This window comes from Anopheles coustani, chromosome 3 (assembly GCF_943734705.1).
Source record: "Anopheles coustani chromosome 3, idAnoCousDA_361_x.2, whole genome shotgun sequence".
NCBI lineage: Eukaryota > Metazoa > Arthropoda > Insecta > Diptera > Culicidae > Anopheles > Anopheles coustani.
In genome coordinates, this window is record NC_071288.1 from 26,504,677 (window position 1) to 26,527,246 (window position 22,570).

Genomic DNA, 22,570 nt, shown 5'->3' on the forward strand with positions numbered 1-22,570 from the left:
CTCAGTAGTTTTGCTTAAGGAGTGGTTTAAAATCCAGTCGTTTGCTCGGCATAACAATTGTCATAACTTAATTTAAATGAAAAGTATGGATGATTTTCCTGTCGGTCGAGAGCTACGGAACTCAAAAAGACCACTTCCTTTGACATCAATCAGCAAAACTGGGAGAAATCCTCACGACCTGGTTTAAATCAGCTACAACCTTATACGGGCAAAGTGTCTTCAATATTCAAGATTGATAGCACCGGTTCTGGGGGAACTCATCCCGCCTCGCGAACAACGAAGCACAAACGAACCACCGAGTGCTAAACAGTGAACCGTGAAAAATTTCTTCTTCGAACGAAAGAAAGGAGCTACTTGAAATATATGCAAGAGGATTTCGACAAGAGCGTGCATTCCATCACTCACCACTTGGCGCAGCGGGTGGCAGCCATAATGCAACGTCTTCGTCACCCTCTTCGGAGCCCGCTTTGGCCACCGAAGGCGTTCTTTTGCCTCGCCATTTTTTGAACGCGCAGATCGCCCAACGACTCGGGCTGACTCGGGCGATTCGTTGCGAATTCAAATTGCGTTCTTGCACTCGTAGAGAGAGAGAGATCTTAGACACGGCAAAGCCACAAGGCGAATCCCTGGCCGGAGACTGCAGCCAAGCGACGTAATGATGATAAACTAGTTTGCGAAGAATGAACTGGAAAACTCGCTTCATGAACGTAATTGTGACATAAACGCGACGAACGAAGCGGACCGTGGAAGCTGGCGAAAGGCTTGGCGAGGGGGACCTTCTTTATCAGAGGTTGCAGGATAGCATTATTTTTTGTTTGCCTTGATTCGCTTCCATCAATTTCTACTAGTTTTTCATCACTTCTTGCCACGTTCGACGCTCTTAAATTACGAGTTATGTAACAGCTATTTGTTGAGCCAGCGCTTTGTTCTTCTTGACTTTATCGGAATGGTTTATTGCAAAGCATGTTTATGTTTTTACAACATGTTACACCACTTGTCTATTTGACTTACTTTTTTTAAATATTTTTTTCAATAGTAGACAAGCTAATCTAGGGCAAGTCGAATCTTCGAACATAACATGATATTAAAATACCTTTCTTGGATACAGAATAAACTTAGCAACATAAAAATTAGACTCAAGAATACCTAAATAAGATGTACCGTTTCCATCTTCCATTCTACACCAAAGTCACTCGCAATGGTTGAATCTTCGTTAGTAAAGTATGTTTGTGATTAGAAATATTTATTATTTATACAAGAAGAACAGTCTTCGTTGGTAAAAGCACCTAGAATCAACATAATTTATCGCATCCTTATTCAAGTCATAAATACAGAACATTGGCCTCAGTCACGACTTGTCAAAACAGAGCGCGTTCGTAACGATCCGTTCCTCCATCCTACTTTGCTGATGAAACCGCTCAGCAACAGGGTCACGCTCAAAATAGTCGGCTAAGGTTACCGAGGGCGAGTCACGTGAAAATACTTTCCAGAACGAAGCCTCGCCGCGTTCCTTCGCATATCAGCTTACATCGAAACTGTACGCTTTATTGCCCTGCCTAGTTTTAGTCGAACGCACTGGCGTTGGTGGTTGTGGGAAAATTATGTTAATAATTCCGCCCTGTGGCGCCCAGTATACGTACCACCTTGCGAGGCATATAAATGGTAAGCTGACGCCCAGAGTTTACGAGCTACCAGAAACCACACCGCTTGATGAAGTGATTATTGGCAGGCAAGGAGTAAACAACGGCAAACAGTTCCAGATACGCGATATGCGGCTCCCAGAAAGCGCTTTATAGGGTCAAGAGAACGTTTAGTGATTTATTTTGCGACTATATAGTGATATTGGAAAATCCGAAAAAGTATCTCAGAACACTCAGCTATCCATTGTTGATAAAACTTTAGTGCTATATTCATTTACCCACTGAGTTTCAGATATATTTCTATCCTTGTGCTTTTCCTACTCCCTGTGGTGCACGAGTCAATCGGACAGGTCCAGTTAATTTTCCAAGAATCAAGTTGGCGAAAACAAGCCACTTTGCTTTTTTTCCTCCCCCGCTGGTAAACTTAACCAGCGAAAAGTCAAACAAAATGATGATGCTTTGGTGCTTTCGATCCCGGTCAGGGTGGAAGGAAAAGTTCTTCTAGTTGGACGGTAAAGTTCCACCGTTCGAGGTGAAAAGTCGACTTGATTTGACCGCCACGATGCGCACAGCATTTTCATCCTTATCCGAGCGTCAGAAATATATATTTTTTTCCTTCTATCTCCCTTATTTTGCTGTCACTTTTCACGGATTTTACGGAATTACATTTTTTTTTCTTTTCTTTTTTGTGTGTCTTGTGAGCGAAACTTCATCCGCTTGACCGCAATGTCACTTGACACTTCTGGAGATACCTGAAGTGGATTTTGTTTTTCATTGTCACCTTCCGTCCAGAAGTTAGATTTTTCTCCGTGACACTGGCGATGAGCAACATCTTATTTTTCCAACATTTTCCTCGTGGAAAATTTGTCAGTCTTTCTTTTTAGCCGTGTTTGTCGCTAACGTGACAAGTTGAACAGTAAATGACAAAAGAGAATGCTGGCAGAAGGAAAATGACAGCTTAAGGACAATGTGCTTTCGGAAACATAACATTTCTTTGATACTAAGTGATGTTTGTTTGAAGCCACTGACGAACCTTTTTAATAAAATTTTCACATCACATCACTCAAAACAGCTGCTAGCTGATACAGAGAAAAACCATTTCTCAGACACTGCTCCCTTTCAATGAAATCTATCGTTTTCCCCGATAAATTCCTCCATTCCGATAGTTCCATATGTCAAAGAAAGCCAATTATGACCACAAGGTAAATAATGAATTCCATCATTTCGCTCTAATCCACCATGCTGGAATTCGAGGACGCTAGTGGAAAAGAAAATCATGACTCACCTGCACTCGGTTGGCACTCTCCATTTTCCCCCACGCACGACTATTCCAATCCTGGTCGGGTTTTCCCCAAGAGGACGTAAGCGTTCAGCACACAACGATCACCTGCGGTCCATCTGGCCACTTTCCAATCTTCCAATCTGTCACATCAATATTTGATGACCATCGCCATCAACGATTCACGCAGTTGGAAACCTTCTCCCCGACGTCGATGCTTGCGTAGCCCTTTTCCTCTCTCTCTCTCGGTTTTCCTTTCGCATAAAGAAAAGTTTATGAAGTTCCGTTTCCTTTGCTCGAGGGAAAAGGCGAGAGATTATATGAGCGGGAACGGAGGGAAATAGAAACGAAGTAACATTAGAAAATGAACCCGATTCAACACCGCACACCATTTTGGATTTTGGCTGCTGGACATACGGCGCTCGCTCTCGAAATGAGAAATCGTAAAATGGTTGTTGGCACCAAGGGGAGTCTGTATGTTTCATCGAAAAATACCGCTTTTTTATTTTGACAGCATGGGAGATTTCCAATATATTTGAGGACTTCGCTCGATACCGGTGAAGCAAAGTTCAGTTGAATCCATTAATGGAGCCAAGAACAGGGGAGGGGACGGAAACTGTTGCCAACTCTTGGGGAAAAAAATCCCTTCGCTGGTCAACCACTTCTTGCGCTTTACGATGTTCTTTTGCACGCGCCATGATTTACCGACTGACCGATTTGCGTTAAATATTCAGCAACTTCTTCTGCGATGGCCAAAACTCATCTTTTACACCCTCGAACATTCATAAAACGCACCGTACCGGGGTGGTGCCACCTTTCCGGGGGGGGGGGGGGGGGGAGGGATGAACGCAGGTGAACATGGTCCGGTCCGTGCCATTTTCTTCCCACGCCGAAACCGTCTGCAGCCACCATGAAAACCATCGCGGTGGTCAATAAAGCCGCCGGCCATCTTCTTTCCCGGGGGCAAACGGGGAGAGGCTCTCGCACAGGAGGAAAGTCGGGGTGGCGGACGGTTTGGGGGAAGGAAAAATCGCCCCCCATTAGCACGGCATTTTTTTCTTCGTTTGTGGTTTGGAAAAGGAAAGAAAACCTCAGTCTCGCTTGATGTCCTAGCCGCCATTAGCTCGACGCATCATATGATGGCCCCCGGTGTGGTAGAGAGAGGGGTGGGGGGAGTGCGAAAATTAGACTCCTCTTCGATGGTAAAAGTTGCTCCTTCACTTTTCTCGCACGTTCGCTAGCGATAAAAGTGCGCGAAAGGTGGGAACACATTACGGCGATGGGTCATTCGGCGTGTGGCCGACAAATAAATCGTTTATTTTCATCATCGATCTGCACCGACCCTGCACGAACCCTGGTCGCGAGGGGAGGTGGTGGAGGCACCAAGCAGATGATGACTGGTATAGAAATAACAAATGATCGTGTTTCATAGATACATTGGCCAGGGTGGTCTACGCCACGTTCCGTCCGATCAGCCTTCGCGTCCTTCTTCGGCTCAAGCGTGGCCTTATTGGCCGGAGAGTAATTGAATTCCACGAGGCCGTAGCCGTGTCTGTGGGCGAGGAAAAGGGGTTGCGGTGAGCCCACTGGGAAGGTGTTTCATATATTCCGCCCTATTTCATCAGCCCCAATGCACACGAGTGGCCGTTACGCACCCATAATTCAATACATAAATAATAAACTTTTACGCTTTAGCAGCTGTCGGGCTCATCTCCGAGCGGAGCCATTAACTATATACGCTGTGTGTGTGTGTGTGTGTGTTTGCTTGGCCATAGACATACACTTCAGGGCACGGATTTTCCTCCATCGCTGCCTCCTTATTGCCCGGGACGCTCCGTAGAAACCCTGGTTCGTGGTTCGCTTCCTTTGTTGTGCCTCCGTTGGATGAATTATTCGGCATGTGATGCCATAAAAAGACGCCATAATTAATTAGCCCGAAGTGAGATATTTTCTCCGCTCCGTGGACAATGAGTCGGTAGGTTTGGGAAATGGCAAAAAAACGCGTAAGCAAAGGGGAGGAAGGGTGACCGCTGAGGGTTGTTGGCCAATGTTGTTCGTTCGAACAATGCTGAAGAGTGAAGATAAACTTATCTTTGAGCAACCGTAATTAGTGTCAATCGATGACTTACAAGTCTGCTAGAAACATCCTCTCTTTATGGAATGGGCTGAGATGTGAAGTTGTTAAACCGAGATAGGACTTAAACTTCTTAATAGGAAAATAATAGACAACCGTCTGGTTGATCTATTCATTTAATTCTAGATGGTTATTCGTTAGCAATTTATTCAACAAAGAGTTCAACTGTTCGATACCAATTTAACTCGTTGTTCCAAACACGAGACACTGCCACGCTCGCCGACACTTAATGTCAATTTGTGTCGCATAATCGACCCCATTAATGTTTTGCAAGCAATTGAGTAAGCGAACGAAACCGATAAATTCTACTAGCCTCCCCCCGGACATCCTTTTACAATTGTTTCAATTTACCTAAATCCTGCCTAAATGATGCATTACACGAGTGATTCCGGTACATTGAACCGCTTTCTTCCTTTTGCCTTCGCCCGGTTACCAAACGCCACGGAATTTAACGCAACGACGAAGAAAAGATTATTCATTTTCTTCGCATTCCAACCGAAACGGCCAAATAACTCCCGTGTACCATTTTCTCGCAAACCATTTGTTGGCTTGTGCCTATGCTGGTGGGAGGAAAAAGGGAAATGATCAGTTAGAACATCTAATCGAGCTTCGTGCCTCATTTTCCTAGACCGTCGAGCGCTCTCCCATTGGTTTTCCTTTCCTATCCTCCCCCAAGGGGGTTGTTACGGTCGTTACATCATCAAACTTAATTTGATGTACCATTTTTCCAATCGAATGCATCAATTTACAAGACCATTGGACATCGTTTCCTTTCTCCTCGTTCCGCGTGGCCTAGATTCCAGCGAATGTTCGCCCCATCGGCACGCTTCTAAATTCAATCAAACCATTTTTCCACCATCCTTAGACGAAGGGGAGTCAAATGAGGAGAAACGGGTGGGAAATGCTCGAGGAAAATAATGTCCAGTGCGAAACGTTGGCACTGATTGTCGCGATCTGTTTGAAGATTCATCGAAAGTGTATTCAGTTCGTCGAGTTTCAGATGAGGAAACGTTGGAAAATAGTTCAACGAGGAAAATTCATCGCTTTCAAAAGCGTGTACGAGCTTACCGACGAGTAATTATGTTTCTCACTGTTCCTGCTATATTCCCTGTTGCTGTACGCTCCCAAAAGATTTCCCACAGCATTAATGCTTCAAGAAAAACAACTCCGAACACCCTTTGCAAGGAAAACGATTTTAAATCGCACACCTCACTTCATCTAGCACACAGAGAGCGTGTGCCTAGTTCGCGCCACAACCTTAACGACACGACAAGAATTTTCAATGCATCGGCGAACATCCCGGCTCCATTGCCAAGCCTCGTAGAACGAAAACATACTTTCACCGCTTTAGAACGACATCGACAACGTTGTGTTTCCGTTTGTCTCCGTTCGTGGTGTGGAAAGAAAGTGAACACAAAGCACACCCACTTCGAAAGAAACGTGGCCAGAGTTAAGCGAAAAGCAAGCACTTGGAAAATATCTATAATCGGCTTACGATGAGGGGTTTTTTTTTTGCCTGTGTGTCTGTCCATTCATCTCAACTCGCACTCGATACGAATGATGTTCTCTTATAGCTTCCTACTCGTCGTTTGCCTAGTGGCCCTTAGGAAATTTACCGTCCAAATCGTCCGGGAAAGCAGGTTTGCTGTTCGCCTTTCATGCGCAAGAGTTTGGTTTCCCTTTACCATTGCCCGAGATACTACTTTAACTTTGTTAACCTTATCATTTTGTTCGGTTTTGCTGAATCGAGAGTATCTATTTTTTGCTGGGTTTTAAGTTTTTCCTTGTTCGTGACCGATTGAGAATAATACATTTTTCAAACGTGCAAAGAGTTTTCAAAATTAATAAATTACACCATCTTCCGTCAAGGGTAATTCGCGTAATGAAAATTGTGTCACTCCACTTCCACGTGTCCTTAATTTCAAATAAATCGTGCAGTCAATTATGAGCGGCCGACCGAACGACCGTATTTAGAATGCGGTCCAAATGAAACGTCACTTAACCTCTTTCCGAACACTTAGCCAGAATATTCATTAAAACCTTCCTCCTCTTTCTCTTTCCAAACACAGAGCCTTCGCCGCTGTATGAGAACAATCACTACCACGAGGAATGTTTGAGGTGCAACTCATGTGGTCTCAACCTCACTGGCCCCAATCAGAAGCGAGCAAGACGGTTCAAGGTGAGTGATTTAGCCCCCCTGGGGGGGTTTGGTACAGCAGCGCACTCAACCCGCTCCTCCGCTTCATTCCCCCTTCTTTTTCGCAGAATCAAATCCTGTGCGATCTGCACTTCGCAGACGTTGCCCTGATGGAGTGCTCGGATTTTATGCAGCAGCTGCGAAGCTTCAAGCCACAGTCATTGGGTTGCGCTGTGGCCCGCCGGAAAAGCTCCACCACGCTCATCTTTCCACTGCCACCGCAAGCGTGTTCAGGTAAGGTCAGCTTCAGCTTCAGCGAGAGCATGCAAATATTTCTTCGCTTTAGTTTCCATGGTTTTGTTCGACGTGAACTAAATTCTGTACGGGACTGGCAGTTACAAAATGCAACTCGTTCACGCTTGGAAAAGCCGCGGAAATGGGAGCCGCATTATTGCACGGGACCGAAATTATTAGGGCAAAATTAATTTCGCACGCGTGATTGGCTAATTTCGGAATTCGCTGCGCGTCGGCCCAGGTGAAGGTTGAATTGTTTTTCCCCCGTGGCGGGAAATAAAACTCCCACCCCACCGTGGGAGGGAAAGGAAAGGAACATAGGAAAACAAATAGGGAGATCGAGGAGGGAAAAAAAACAACACCGAAACAGAACGATGACACATAAACATTTCACTTGCGCGACATTTTCAACCGGCTGCGAACTGGGGTGGAATGCGATATGCGATTCGATTTTCACAGCGTATGCCTCGACCTCCCCCTTCAACCGGGCTCGGATATCGATCATCCGGAGGATCGGATGTCATCCAGGGAAAGCGTTCACAGGCGGTGACGGCGTGGATAGCAAATCAACCGACCACAAATCAGTCCAATCGTGTGCATCATTAATTATGTGCAGCAAAGCTCTCCCAGGTCTCCGGGATCAGGACGGTGGCGGACGGTGGAGGAGGGAGATACGTTGGACGGATTGGAGCGGCCTTTTTTGCCATCGATTGATTGTCGGAAATCACGCAACATTCAGCGGAACACTCTCTCCCTACATCGAGCACGAGGATTCGTCGAACATCGAGCACGGAGGAGGTGGAATTTCCGCTGAAAGCCATCCCTTTTTTAATGAGCCACCCTGCCTCCGCCGTCCCTCTGTCCCGACCACAAATCGGGCGGAATTAACCTCGACGTTCGGTTGAACTCATAAACGTCATTCACACGGCTCTGAGGCTTCCGGTTGGGAGAAGAAAAAAAAAATCTCACCGAGCAAGAGAGAAAAGGAGAGAAAGAGGGATAGTCGAGCCGATGGAGAAAGTGGAACAGGGATGCAGGTGTATTCGATTTCCGTCATATGCTGTTTGCTGCAGTCGGTTGGTGGCATCAAAAATGCATTTCGACCGCGATGGATCCGGCGCGAGCATAAAACCCATAACGGATATCGATCTCGGAGGTATTTACTTGGAACCTGCGGGGGAGAGAGGAGGACTTATATTGCGCTTCTGACGACGAGATCAGTTAGTAACAGACACGGTAATTTCCATGCTCTATCATAAACCGGATAACGATGTGGAAATTATAGAATACTCCTGTTTTCCAAGAATATTATTTTCAAAGGTTTATCCACATATTAGTACGCGCGACTTAATGAGCACTTCATAACAGGATTCTTTATAAAAGGAATCTTAACTATTTCGCAGAAAAGCAAGCATGATAATTTATGTAATAATAGTACTAGGAATCATAAAACGTTTACTTGTATAACGCCATCACAGTAGGCAGCTCTATTAGAAATATGTGAAAACAATTCCCATAGTAACCAACAGTCGATAGTCCACTTGGATCATGATACTTTCAGCAACCAGCATTCAGTGACGCTCCTTTGGCCCTCCAGTAGACTCTCGAATGATTTCACTTAGCAACCGAACCAACCCTCGGGCAAACTGCGACTTGTCAAATGCATCATCGACTAATAGCAGTAATAGTCGCATTGTGTGTGTCAACTCCAGTTCCGACACAGACACGGGTCAAGCGAGGGACAGGAGAGTTTGCATTCCCAGTCCACATCGTGCATATCATCCCCGGGGATGTCCGAACACTCACTCCTTTTCACTCCCCTGAGCTAACTCTCCTGTCCACCGGTCGTATGAAACTTTTTTGAACAAACATGCATACATAAACTAGTGCATCGGTACCACACACACACATGCACGCGCGCACGTGCACCCGCGTGAAACGTCCATCTGCTCAAACTTTCAAAACACGTTCTACAAACAGCGTCCAGCAAATCGGCTGGCGCTGCTGGTGAAGCCGAAAAATAGCTCAATATCTCTCCCCGGGACTTCCGGCAGTTCCCTGTCCGGGACCGGGGGAGAGAGGGACAGCGAGATCGGGAATGATGTTTCTATTTCGTGTCGGGTCGAATTCCCCCGGCAACAGGATCGTCATCGTACTGGACATTCCCTCTGCTCCGGCTTTGGACCCTTTCGAACACGAGCCCGGACTGATCGCACCGGACAAGGAGAACTTTTCCGTTCTACAGGGACCGGTAGGAGATACAGGTGGAGGTGGATGAACCGAACGTCAAATAGTTGAAATTTTTCCCACAACTAGGCGCACACACACACACACACACACACCGTTTTCGAACAACAAGTCCGATGCAATACCCCGGGTTAACAAGACCGTAGCTGTGTGGAGTTTCGGGACTGGAAGTTAGCTCTCCAGTGTCTGTCGGACAGTGTCCCAAGCCGCCCCCCTTCCCCTGCTTGGTTCCCCTTGGAGATGGCGCCACCGGCCGATGTCCTGCTGGAGTGAATCTGTACGTCAGCTCCACACAACACCGGACCAGAACAGAAACAGAACGACAAAACTAAGGTTCAAATATTTTACCAACGATTCCTCGGGAAGAATGCTTCAATTGATAAATACTTTCCGTCCGTTTGTCGTTCGATATTTGCCATTGTGTGCCGTTCCGGCTCCGGCTCCGATGCACGTCCGGGAAAGCGCAAACATGTCACCGAACATCGGTGCATGGTTCGTCCTTGGCCTTGGTGTCCGTCCGTCCACGTCTTGGAGCAGACATCCACCGCAGATGACACAGACACACACACACACGGACACTCTGTTTGCCAGCCCATGAAGTTAGTTTTCTCGTTTGCAAAAAAGTTTCTTCCAGAAGTGCGCCGCTGCCATCACACACACTGACCAACAGATGGCGCCAGCTGACAACGTAGAAATTGGGACTCCATGTATATACAGTGTGTCCATTTGCCTCGCGTCCCTTTCGTCTTGCTGCACAAAACCCATATGGCTGTCAATTTCTGATGCCTGGGATGTTCGTTCTTCTTTTTTTGCATTTTCCCGTCAGCAAACAGAGACTCCGTTTTCCCGAACGGCACACACCCCGCCCCCCCAAAACGGGGTGACATCCGATGGCAATCCCATTATAAATTTTCTTAGCCATTGTCAAACCGGTTTGCGTCTTTGAAGACAGCTTTTTTATTCTTCTTTTTTGGTTGGGTGACGCTGTTCACGAAACCATCCAAAATGAACAAGCATCAATTTTGCACGACCAATTTTCCACGGCCCGACGAAGCGAAGCGTGCCGAATGCGAGGGTAATGATGATTGGAAAATGCTAGTTTGATCGAGAGAAGATTGGCAAACCTGACAAACGTGATGACAATGGCGTTGGTTTCGATAAATTTTCCACAGCTAGCTTTCGATTATCTCTAGCCTCACGTTTGATGGGTGGATCGAACTAGTCCTGAAAAATAACCGGAAAGAAGGAAGAATATAAAATCCTGGATTCAGACAGTTTGACGCTTCACTTCATATAAACGTTCATTGATATACAATAACCAGAATTGAAAACTTCTTCACAACACTTTTCTCAATATGCAGAACACATTTTGCCCGAGCAAAAGTTTCATCTCTAACGTTTGAAAACGGGGGAATAATCGCACAAAACTTAATTATGATACAACTTTCAACTATATTGGAGCCTCACGTTCGGGTCGAAGGTCTTCTTGAAGTGCCTTTCGTTCAATCGCAACCATTATATAGAGGAGAAAACTTTAACTATCGATCCGAGTGCAAGATTTGTTGGGTGATTCCGACAACTTGGCTTTCACTATGCTTTCGTCTCCTTTTCTCTCAAACCTTAGCTCGCTGTTCGATTTTGTGCAACACCTTGCACATTTTTCCCAGGGGTGTATCTAATCGAGTTTTTATTTTTAACATTTTTATTTTCCCTGGTTTTAACTACTATTTTATTTTCTAATATATTCAACATAATCTTTGAATTTTAACCTAGTTGATTTTATCCTTACTAATACTCTTCAACGTATAATTGTTTAAAAATATTAATTTTCAATTACAAAATTTTATAATCTACTTAATGACGTTTACGATAGTGAGTAAAAATAAACAGACTTGTTGCAAATAAATCCAGCAGGCAAAACCAAAACAAAACCTTACCGCATAGTTGGTAGATGTAATAATTTTTAGTAATTTTTTAAGGAATGTTTACCCAAGAATACCTAGATTTATGCTTCACGGTACATCCCTGAACCCTCCGGATAGCTCAAATTGACTAAAAACGAGGATAAAGAAGCATCAGTGCAATAAAGACTGCCCAATCGAGCACTGAAGTAGTTTCTATTTGGTGCTATTGGAGTGCTGTAGCAATCGTACTTCGAAAGCTGTTGCGCTGCTCCTAAGTTAATAGTAAAGTACTTTCGTTGAACTTTACAACCTCGAATCCTCACTGTTGCTTTTTCAAGTGGTAACAAAATATTCCAATTAAATCAACGATCCATTTCAGGAACTGACCGTTCCAGCAAAAATGGTGTCGAAATAATTTTTCACTAATGTTGCTCATCGCGCGGAGAGCGAAATTTGAAATTTAATTAACATATTTCATCATTATCTCCGAGTGGATGTTCCTTTCCCGACAGCGAGCAGCCATGATTGGAGTGCGCTGCCCCTGAACCCGCTTGTCCCCCCCATTTCCCGGCACGTTTCCGGTTCGCTGAAGGTGTCTTGTTTGTGAGTCTGCGAGCCACGAAACGAAATGGACGCCCGGTCGCATTTTGTGTTCGATCGCGTTAAATTCCATTCCGTCCATCCATTCCGATGTGCGCTCGGCTGTCTATTGGAAAATATTGTGGAAAAGCGGATGCTACTCCTTTGCGCCGGACGAGTTGCGTGAATGCAAATGATGAGTCCAATTAAATGTGCTTAGCATTGTGTATGCGTCGGTGTATCGTCCCTTGTGAAGGTGAATGAAGAATGAGGGTAAGAGGGTATCGGGAAAAGTGCGGTTCGGTGCGGGAAAATGCCGGAATGCGCGTCAAAGAAAGACGCTCGAAAAGCCCACCGCCTTGCTCATCCACCAGCTAGACCTTAATATCTGTCATTACGAGGACGATTTCCACTTTTCACTTCCTGTCATTTCTAATTAATCACTTGTTTTCCTCCGTTCGGCAGTCCCCCTTTTCGCCACACCATCTCCTCCGCACTCCCCCCTACCGTTCAGGAACGTTTCTCTCCCCCACCGACGTTCGTTCGTGCGCTCCAACGGAGTGCGATTATTTTGACATCGGCCAGGAGGGAGATTAAAATGAAATAAAATAAAACTTCACCCGGAAGCCGTTCCGCGCCGCCAACCAGGGGATGTCGAAAGGGGAAGAGGAAGACAAAAAACAAAGTGAAAACCACCACTTTTTCCTTCGCTTCACGCCATCGCCATCGATCGGGGCAAGTGATTCCGAGTGGCGAGGGATCGTTTGAGCTAGAACCACTCCCGAGTCAATAGCTTCATCCAGCCATCGGTCGGTGGGGAGCGGAAGGAAAAAATGTCGAAAGCGAACCGATAATCGAAGGATTTTCGCGTGTATTCGAATATTCGCTTCGTAGCGTTTGGTTTTTCGTTTTTTTTCGAATTCCCCTCGCTGATACGATGTTTATGAGAATCCGGAACGCGGCGGAAAAATGGGTTATCGATCGGATGAAATGGTCTACCAAGCAGCACAAACACACACAAACACTCCCACACCCTCGCCACTAGGAAACCTTGCAGGGTCCGTTTCAATGGCGTGGCTACCCTTCGAGGCCGCCTGATGGCTTCCGGTGAACTATCGGAGAGTCGCTTCGGTTGACTATGCATTCTACGAAAGAAAACCAAACGACAAGGCCGAGCGTCGTGAAGAAATGAACATGCAGAACGCACTACCGCGGGGGGAGAAGGCCACTTTTGCGAGTCGTATTGCGAATCAAGCGCCACCCCGCACAATCGTCCGGAGGGGATACGCCTTTAACGACTTGCTCGTACAACTTAATTTACATTTGAAAAGACTGGCAACCTCGCGAACTCGGTGGATGGTCGGCGCGGGAAGGCAAACCACCACCCCCGGCGCAGGAAGCGTACGACGTTGAAAACAGGCAAACAACATTTCGCCGAACAAACATCGATGCTGATGGTTACGGCCTACGGTTAAATGGACGATTAAATTCTTGATTTGCATACATTTTTAATTGCCATTAAAAAGCGACTTGCCAGTCACGGTGGGTTGGGGCGCGCGCGTAAGGGAAATGCGACCGGGGTGTATGGCTTAATTGTTGTTTCACAACAATCGGAGGCCGTTCACCCTGGGCCGAATCCGAAACAGGAAGCGATATTTTGGCAGTTTCGAAGCCAAACCGCACGGCCGATGAGGCAACCGTTTTAGTTTCGAATCGGGCTTGCGGCGCGTTCCGGATGTCAAAATTAATAGCCTTTCGGAGGTTCACAACATTTACTGGCGAATAGTTTGCCGGAGCTTCCGGACCTGATCACCAACCGTTTTGTGGGATGGTAGCTTTATAGATGTTTTATTTTTAATTTTATACGTTGTGACGATAAAATTACGAAAGAAATATTACAGGGAACAAAATGAAAAGACAGCACTACCGTCATCGTCAATTAGACTTTCATCATGGATTTAAGACCATTTTAGAATGATTAAAAGCTGTTCTTATTTATTAATTAACTCAATTTAAAAAATACTGTATAATTCATGTCTGTTGTGGTTGTTCAAATGACCAAAGATCAATCCAATCAACATTCGGATTGAAAATGTTTGTTTCCAAACCAAATTATTTCCAAAACAGAAGTACGTTGAAATCTAAGCATAAGAATGATAGAAATGTATTAAATGATTTAAAATGGAACAAATCACCACACCACAAAATGAAGGAATAATCTAATCAACCATCCACCCAGCGTTTATATAAACGATTCAATCTTACAAGAAAACAAATTAGAAAATCAAATTTACCTCGCACAATCAAACAATCGAATTTTCCGCGGAGGAAATTATCGTACAAAGAAGCGAGCGATGAATGTCCTCTGAGAAGGCTTTTGCTTTGACGCTAACATCGGTGGCTAAACTGTGTCCAGCTCATCGTCGAGCGCTTCACGCAATTAAACTTTCGCTCCGGTGATTTTGTTGACTCTCCACTCCGCCCTAATTAAGTCAATCAATTCAGTGGTCAATCACGCGTTTTGTTAGTTGGGGGAAGAGGGGTGACGGGGGAGATTGGGTGGCTTCTGGTAAATTTCCACCTACATCTTCCTCAGCACAATCACAGCACATCAACCGAAAAGTCGAACCACTTCTCTTCATCCTTCCGAACGGATGGATCGGGAAACTTCCCTGATTGACGTCGTGCGTTCGGTTCCGATCGAAGGGCGCCGGAAGAGGTTAGCGAGCGGGGTGAGCGATGGGATGAAAATGATCGGCCCCGATTAAGCCAACCGTCGTAACTCATCGCCGAACGCGCTCGACGATGGTCGTTGACAAGTTGACGATGGCCAAAGTTTCCATCGGATCTCGTTCCAAGATCCAAACCAAATGTCGATGGTTTTCCCCTCCCTTTTTCGTTGACGACCCCACCGGGCTGGTACATCCGGCAAGGCGAAGCCGATGATCGATCGCCGTGGTCGAACAGGGCTGACATGTGGGAAAACCTCCCCTTTTCCCGCGCGGTGACGCGGCACGGAAACTTAAATCACCGCCGTCCAGAAAGTCGTCTCGCGCTTTCGCGGTTCGGAGCGAGTTGGAATTAGACTTCTAAAACTGAGTGAATTATGAATAATGGATGTTAATCACCTGAAAATCACACCCATGTTTCCTTGTTAGCTCCGCGCGCGGTTCCATCCCTGCGCGTTCTGGGATAGATTTTCCCACCGGTACGCGAGCGTGATTTCCACGGACGAAAACTTTCCGACAAACTCTCCGGGCGTGGTTACTGCTTCTTTCCATACGTCAGCTGCAAACTGGAAGCAAAAGTGCTTGTCTACGCCTTTGCCACCCTATCTTCTACCGGGCGCTTTTCCATTCCTCTTCAGCTGTGGCTTAAAGGTTTTGAGATCTAGCCCGATTTTCCACACACTGCCCCTCCGCGAGACTTTATCCTTCGTCAGATTCGGGCAAGTTTTGAAATTTGCATGCACTCTTCCTAACCAGGTGGCCAAAGTTTCACTTCGATGCTTCCACGAAGCTCAACTTGTCGACGATGCTATTGTAGGAAAATTCAACCACCACGAACTCCAACGAATATATGGAAATTTGTGGCCTTCCAAATCCGGTGTCAGAAGCGCAACCGGAAAGATGTTTAACAAAATTCAATGCTCCCTAGCAAAGGTTTTTTCTTCATAAACATAAGATGCAGAAATCACTGGGAAAACAGTGTTGAATATCTCAAGGATAAATAAGTCAAACTTTTTCTCCATTGTGGTTCATCATGTTACGTATTGGTGCACACTATTAGTTTTTAGAAAATGATTAAATCGTCTTGATTTGGTTTGTAGTATTTCACCTTTTTCCGTATAACCTACAAACAGTGATTTTCCATGGCAGTGCCAATTTTCCAATGTCATTTATATGTCTCTTTTTGCTGCAGGACAGATTCCCAAGAACGACGTTACTTATGTGGCACTTCTGATGAATATGTTTGCGGGAGAAAATTTGTCAACAAACAAAAACTTTGCATATTTCCTCATAACCAAATAAACAAATTAACTACCTCAACGTTATTTGCAGACAACTATTCACGGAAGTTCCCCACACGCTCGCTCTACCATCAAATCGCCTGTAAATATTTTGTTATAAAACCCCAAAACTAAACACTTTGCGTCAGGTTTTCACGTACTCTGCACTTGGTTGTGTGTGTTTGTGTACGCGTGTCGGTGAACACTTGCTTCTGCGGCTCAATGGAAACTATCTACCCGCGAGTTGGGGACGTGAACTTCTCTAATCCACATCCAGCTCGGTGTGCCACGGTCTTAGTCAAACATCAGCACTTTCCCCTTCGATCGCCACCATCGCCTCCCGTCGGCGCAAACGACATCCGCACGGCACAGTGACGCTAATTAGTTCAAACTTTCACCATCAATTACCATCACCCGTCAACTGGCGGTGGGTGTGCGCATGCATGTGTGTGTGCGTGTATCCAACAGAGCGTTCCGAAACCCGTTTACACCTGCGGTAAACCGCTGGAAATTCTCTCTCGTTAGTTCCATCCAGCGCCCCGACGGAACCCATTAGCCTAGTATACAAATCACAAACCGCTCGCTTTTCCCGCTGAGTTTGCACTAATAAGACAACGCCTGTTAATTCACCCACACTCAAATACACACACACGCATGCTCAGCGAGAAACGTCGCCAACTAAACGAGCCGGAGGGTAAACAGAAAAGTTAGCCCTCTTTCTAAATGTATCAATGTTTACTCACGCCATTGAATGCCGATTTAGGATGCAAATTAGTCCAATGAAGTGCGTTTTATTAAGATCGCTATCAAATATATCATTACAAGGCTTTAATGTTGGGAAGATGTTTAACTTATTTTCCTTAATTAGATTCGATACATAAATTTCTAAGTTGTGACTAAAACTAGAGTCAATGATAAACAGTTCGTTGGAACATAAGCTGGGATAACCATACTCCAATGAAGAAAACATTCTCAATGGAGGCGCCTGGTGGTTCATACCATTTTGCTTCAAATTCTCAATGGAGGCGCCTGGTGGTTTATACCATTTTGCTTCAAATTCTCAATGGAGGCGCCTGGTGGTTCATACCGTTTTGCTCCATCAGCCGAATAAAGATTTTGCAGCGAGTAAGGAACACGATTTCAGTCCATCGACAATCGGCCATCATACGTGTCCGATCCCATCAACACACAGACACATCAATTGCTTCGATGCACCGAGCCAGCAAATGCATTATTAAAATCCAATTAATCTCTTCCCTGCGCCAGTCACCAGATTGCATCATCCAATCTGGCCCGGAGGAGTTTCTCGGTCCCGATTTGCTCGATTTGTCCAAACGATTACTGAACACCCCCCGGCAGGGGCTTCGTGACTTCGGACTCCGGTTTCGATGCGATCAACTGGCGGATAGAAATGATACTCTTGCTGCAGTCGAGAAGAAGGAGGTTATCACACACAAACACATGGCAATAGTTGACATCACTTGTATGCCTTAGTGATCCCCTCTCTCTCTCTCTCTCTCTCACTACTGGACGAGTCGAAAGTCGGTGCAAACAAGATCCCGGGGGTTCGGCTTGAACGTACCGTTTGCTGAAAAGCGCTAGCTAATTGATTTTATTACGATCATCTTCATCACGCTTCGTCGTGTCTTGTTTTTACCCACTTTGCAAAAACCGAAGCGAACGAATTCCTGCCGTCCAACGGTAAGACGGGAAAAGGCGAATGCCGGAGAGCGAGTGCGGGAGGGGAAAGAGTGGCCATCAAATTCCCTTTTCGCACCGTAAAACATCACTGTCATCCCGCGATGAGATCATGAAAATTGACTCACAAACATGCGCCACCCCCTCACAACGCGCTTCACCTCCTCCGGTTCGCCCGGGAATGTTCCTTCCGAGCTCGTTTCGAGTCGCCATCGTGCGACGGAATGAACCGAACCTTTGAACTAGCTTGTTGCGCCGACCTTTTCCGCCGGCAGGCGCCATCAACGCCAGGGGTTCGTCCCCTCTCGTTGCAGCTCCTTTTCCCCCGCTTCCCTCCCTTTTTTGGTCGAGGCGAAACCCGATGCGTCAACTGTGTTACGTACCATCCCATCCGCTTTACCATGATTACTTTCCCCGAGCATTATCATCGCCCGAACTCCGCCGTCAAGCGCCGTGTGGGCCCCCTTTACCGTACAACTTTCCCCGTCCTCTTCTTCGCCCTTGTGTTTCTGTGCCGGAAGTTGGTTCACTTCACACACACAAACACACAGAGACGCAGCGGTGGGTGGATTTTCTTCGCCACCTTGCACATGTGAGAGCACGTTGCCTCCAACCCGACAAGTGACTTTGTTTTTGCCGTGCTGGAAAATGTTGAAGAAAAACAAATGGAAAAAAAGTCACTGGCGCCTGCGGTCGTTGGCGATGCCTCCCCCCCTTCGTTCCCATTCGTTTACCAGCCCGTCAGTGCAAAACTTACTCTGCAGCCTCTCGGGCAGCCGGGCACGAGCGCGTACGGATCCTTTCACCCTGGCGCCTGTTGGTATGCAATTTTAACTCGATTTCATTTATTATATCGAGATCACGCACGTACGGAAACCGCCCCGGGGTTGCCGGGACGCGTACCACTCCCACATACGAGGTAGTGCGTGGCGCCATTGCTCGCCGTCATTCGCACATAGCATGCAAACAAGGCACGCACAACCAGCTCCATCTACCCCGTCACGGAGCCCATGGAACTTATGCATCCGAACATAACGCAAAAGGAGAAGGAAAAAAAACAAAGTCAAATGGCAATGAGGATGCTCAGTGAGGCAGATTTTATCTCGATTTGTTACGCCTGCCCTCGCTCGAACCGAGGCCATCACTGATCACATAGATGATGATGATGATGATGATGGTTTTGATAATGACGGTGATGTCATCCACGCAGTAGGTGTGAGTGTATCGTATGTTTGCCATATCGTGCGCGCTTCAGAGGCCGGCCCCTCTGCCCTGCTATTTTATTTTGTTACCTTTTTTTTGCTATAGTGACATGGCTCACTTGCTCGCTCTTTCCACCAAACTCGCCACACGGGTGGTGAAAAGTTTGTAGCTCGGTCCAACGTCCAGATAACACGAGGACTGGGAAAGAAAACCCATCGCGCTAGCCCAACAACGGAAACGCCGATAATGGCATTAACTTTATCTTCGTAATGCGAAAAGATTGCATACCTTGCAGGCACACGTGCTGGCCTTGGGGGTGGGGTGGGGCCGGGAGGAAAATTGGATTCCGTTTCACTTTATTCGCATTCGGGTTCGGAACGGTATAGAAGCACCCGAAAAAAAAAAACACTGGCTGTATGTAAATGTACGAGCACCAATCAACGGGAAGCGGGAAGTACGGGAGCATGCGTTTGATGTATTTTTATTGCTTCGACCGATAGCTTTTCCCAATTCCACTCTCGCCACCGTCGGCCAAATGGTGGTCATTAGACAAATTACCAGCTTGTTTTATTGAACCGGTTGCTCGTTTTCTTTCCTCTCACGTACGGCGAACATATCATCCCCTTTCCGTGCCGATTGGAATCATATGTTTAACGTTTTGATTTCCATCTGTTTTCCTCTCGTTACAGGTTGGTAATGGTTTTCGCTCGACTTTCCCTCCACAGCACTCGAAGACAGCTCTATCCCGGACCGGATCGATCACGCCTACGTTTTGAAGCTCAATTCCTTGGTGGATCAAATTTCCCATCCTCGAGGCATGGACGAGAATGTTAAAAACCATCCTGCCGAGACTAGCAAGCGATTAATTTTCCGACCGCGCGGTCACTTGGTTGGCTGCACACGGCTGTCAGTTTGCTGGCTGAAGTCCGATGACAGCATCTCAACTGTCCGCCCGCTCTTTGCATCTGCCTGTAAACTAGAAGGGGCCGCCTGGGAAGATCCACTTCCCGAGAAAACCCCCCAAGGAAGAAAGGGCTATCTTATGCATAATGGCGCGTGCGGGTTTCATCATCCTCACGCACCCCTCTTCTCAAGAAGGTCAAGACGGATGGATCTCGCATAACCTCCGGAGCCACCCTGACAACTCAAACTGACAAGTGGCATATCAACCGGCCAGCAAAATGCAAATCGATTCATCTCGAACTTTGACCAACCACGTACCGTGGGGTTGGAAAATTCCTTCGAATGGAGGCGCCCGGTCGCTCGTGCGGTTTCCCGGAGGACCGATGCGGTCAACCGTTGATGGTTTGATGGGCCGGTTGTCTACGCTCATCGCAAGGCAGGCTACCGTCGAAGGACCGTTTAGGTCTCGATGGAATTTGCCCACCTCCTACCCGCTTCCCTCCACCGACGACCCAGGGCATGAATAATCCGGAAGGACCCGTCTGCATTATCATTCCAGCGTGGCTCCCAAGGAGGCGAACACAAATGGGCGCTTCTTTTAACTGCGCTGCCACCGTTTCATGGGGCCCATAAGGAGGCGCCATTTACAAGTGGTCGTGACTTACAGTTTTTCATTGGGGTATTTATATTTGCATAAAGATGACATAAGAGAAAACACTTCCCGTTTCGGATGCTACACCCGTCGTTTCTCGTTGACCTCGGGGATGTGAAGATGTTGTCCGAGATGTCCCAGGGCTGTTTTGGTACCATATGCTCTTGCTATGCTCCCCCGTTCCACCCCACCAACAACAACACCACCAAGCAAACAATAAAATGAAATAAAAATTCCAATAGGCCAATATTTCTCCTATGAGTGAAAATATAATCTGCCGAGTAGATCACCACTGGGGGACACATTGACACACTCCCGTCTCGGTTCCTCTCCAAAGGGAAACTGACTGATGACTCGTTGACGGTTGTTGATTTATGGCGAAACCACAAACCGTGCCTATGACAGTGCCGGAATCGTACCACCCGGAATCAATAGATGGTTGTTTGTTTGTCATGTTGTTCCATCGAATGCTATGCTCGCTCGGGCCAACAAAAAACCATGCTTCATTTGAATGCTCCCTTTGTAATAAACGGAATAACATTTCCCTTCTCGGTGAATCATACAAGCATGTTAGTTTCCTGTTTTTTTTTTGTGTACGTCGATGGAAAATGGAAAAAAGAACGCTACCAACGTGTCAACAGGGCCACCGCAAAATGTCCCGATTGTTACACTTTTGCACGCTACAATCATAGCTGGCAACAGTTGCCACACAATAGCGCACCCCATCGCGGAACGCACATTAGCATGGGAATGTATATTTATGCTCGCTACATGCCATATTTATTCGGGCACGCGGCGTGTTTAAAACGACCCACAGGTTTTTCTTTTTGTCTTCCAATCGGATTGTTCACTCGCATATGAGATGGGTTGCTTGCTGCATTCGCTATTGGTGGTAATTTAATTTCTATCGTTTTGTTTTTTCGCCGGTCGAAACCAATAATGCCGTTTGTTTGTTTGCCATCGGTTACCAGCGTAAGAGTTAACAGCGGGCACAATCGACTTTGATTGCCATTTTTCCATACTGCCACCGAAATGTTACTATCAGCTGACGGGTAAAGGGAAAATTTCACGTAACGTAAATTCCAACCAACAAACAAAGCATCCTGCAGCAGGTGGAGTGAATGCAAGGAAGAGCACGCGGAAAACACGAGATAAAATAAAGCCCTACAGACCGACTAGTCAGTAACCAGCTTTTCCGCGGGAAAGTAATAAAAAACCACAAATAGAACTGAAATAAAATCACATTTTTCCTTCTCCTTCCAACAACACTTCACGGGCAGTGGTTAATATGGAAAACATCCGGACGCAGCTTTTCTTTTCCCACGGTACCACGAAACCGCGTGTATGTTTTTTTCGGTTGTTTGGAGAAAAAATATTTCTAATGCCAGTTTCTTCTCCGTTCGTTCCTTTCGCCGCGTACGCGTGTGTTTTGTTTTTCTTTGCCCCCCTCCCGGTTATTTTGCAGGAAAAATTTCAATTTTTACATCCTAATTTGCACATTTTCACCGTCCATTATCTCCAGCATTGGCTCGCCACACAGTGGTTCGGTTGGTGTCTAAAAGGATAAATTTCGATAAAGAAGTGTACTTATTTTTTGAGACAGTGGAAATTATAAGTATCTCTCTTGTCGCACTGTTTATTTACTCGGGTCTTTTATAATATATATAAAATACAAAAGTTAATTTCAATCTGAAAGCATCGTGGCTGGCACTACGATATCATTAATGATGTTTATTTTATACAATGTATATGTAGAAGACATTATTCATTTAGACTGAGTTATTTATTTATTTTTAAATACGACAAACTATGCCAAATGATCTTGTCGATATTAATCTAACCGCTCTTTACATTATAAAGACAATGCTGTCAAAGACAATCAAGCGGAACA

At 46.1% G+C, this 22,570-nt stretch overlaps 1 protein-coding gene across 1 annotated transcript in view; it reads left to right on the forward strand.

The window, feature by feature from the left end:
• The window catches only part of LOC131261348 (uncharacterized), a 105,995-nt gene that overhangs the window by 43,549 nt on the left and 39,876 nt on the right, over positions 1 to 22,570 (forward strand). Inside the window, exons 11-12 of the mRNA XM_058263358.1 lie at positions 7,123 to 7,232; positions 7,319 to 7,484. Of these exons, the coding sequence (XP_058119341.1) occupies positions 7,123 to 7,232; positions 7,319 to 7,484 (276 nt within the window). The remainder of the gene's footprint in view (positions 1 to 7,122; positions 7,233 to 7,318; positions 7,485 to 22,570) is intronic.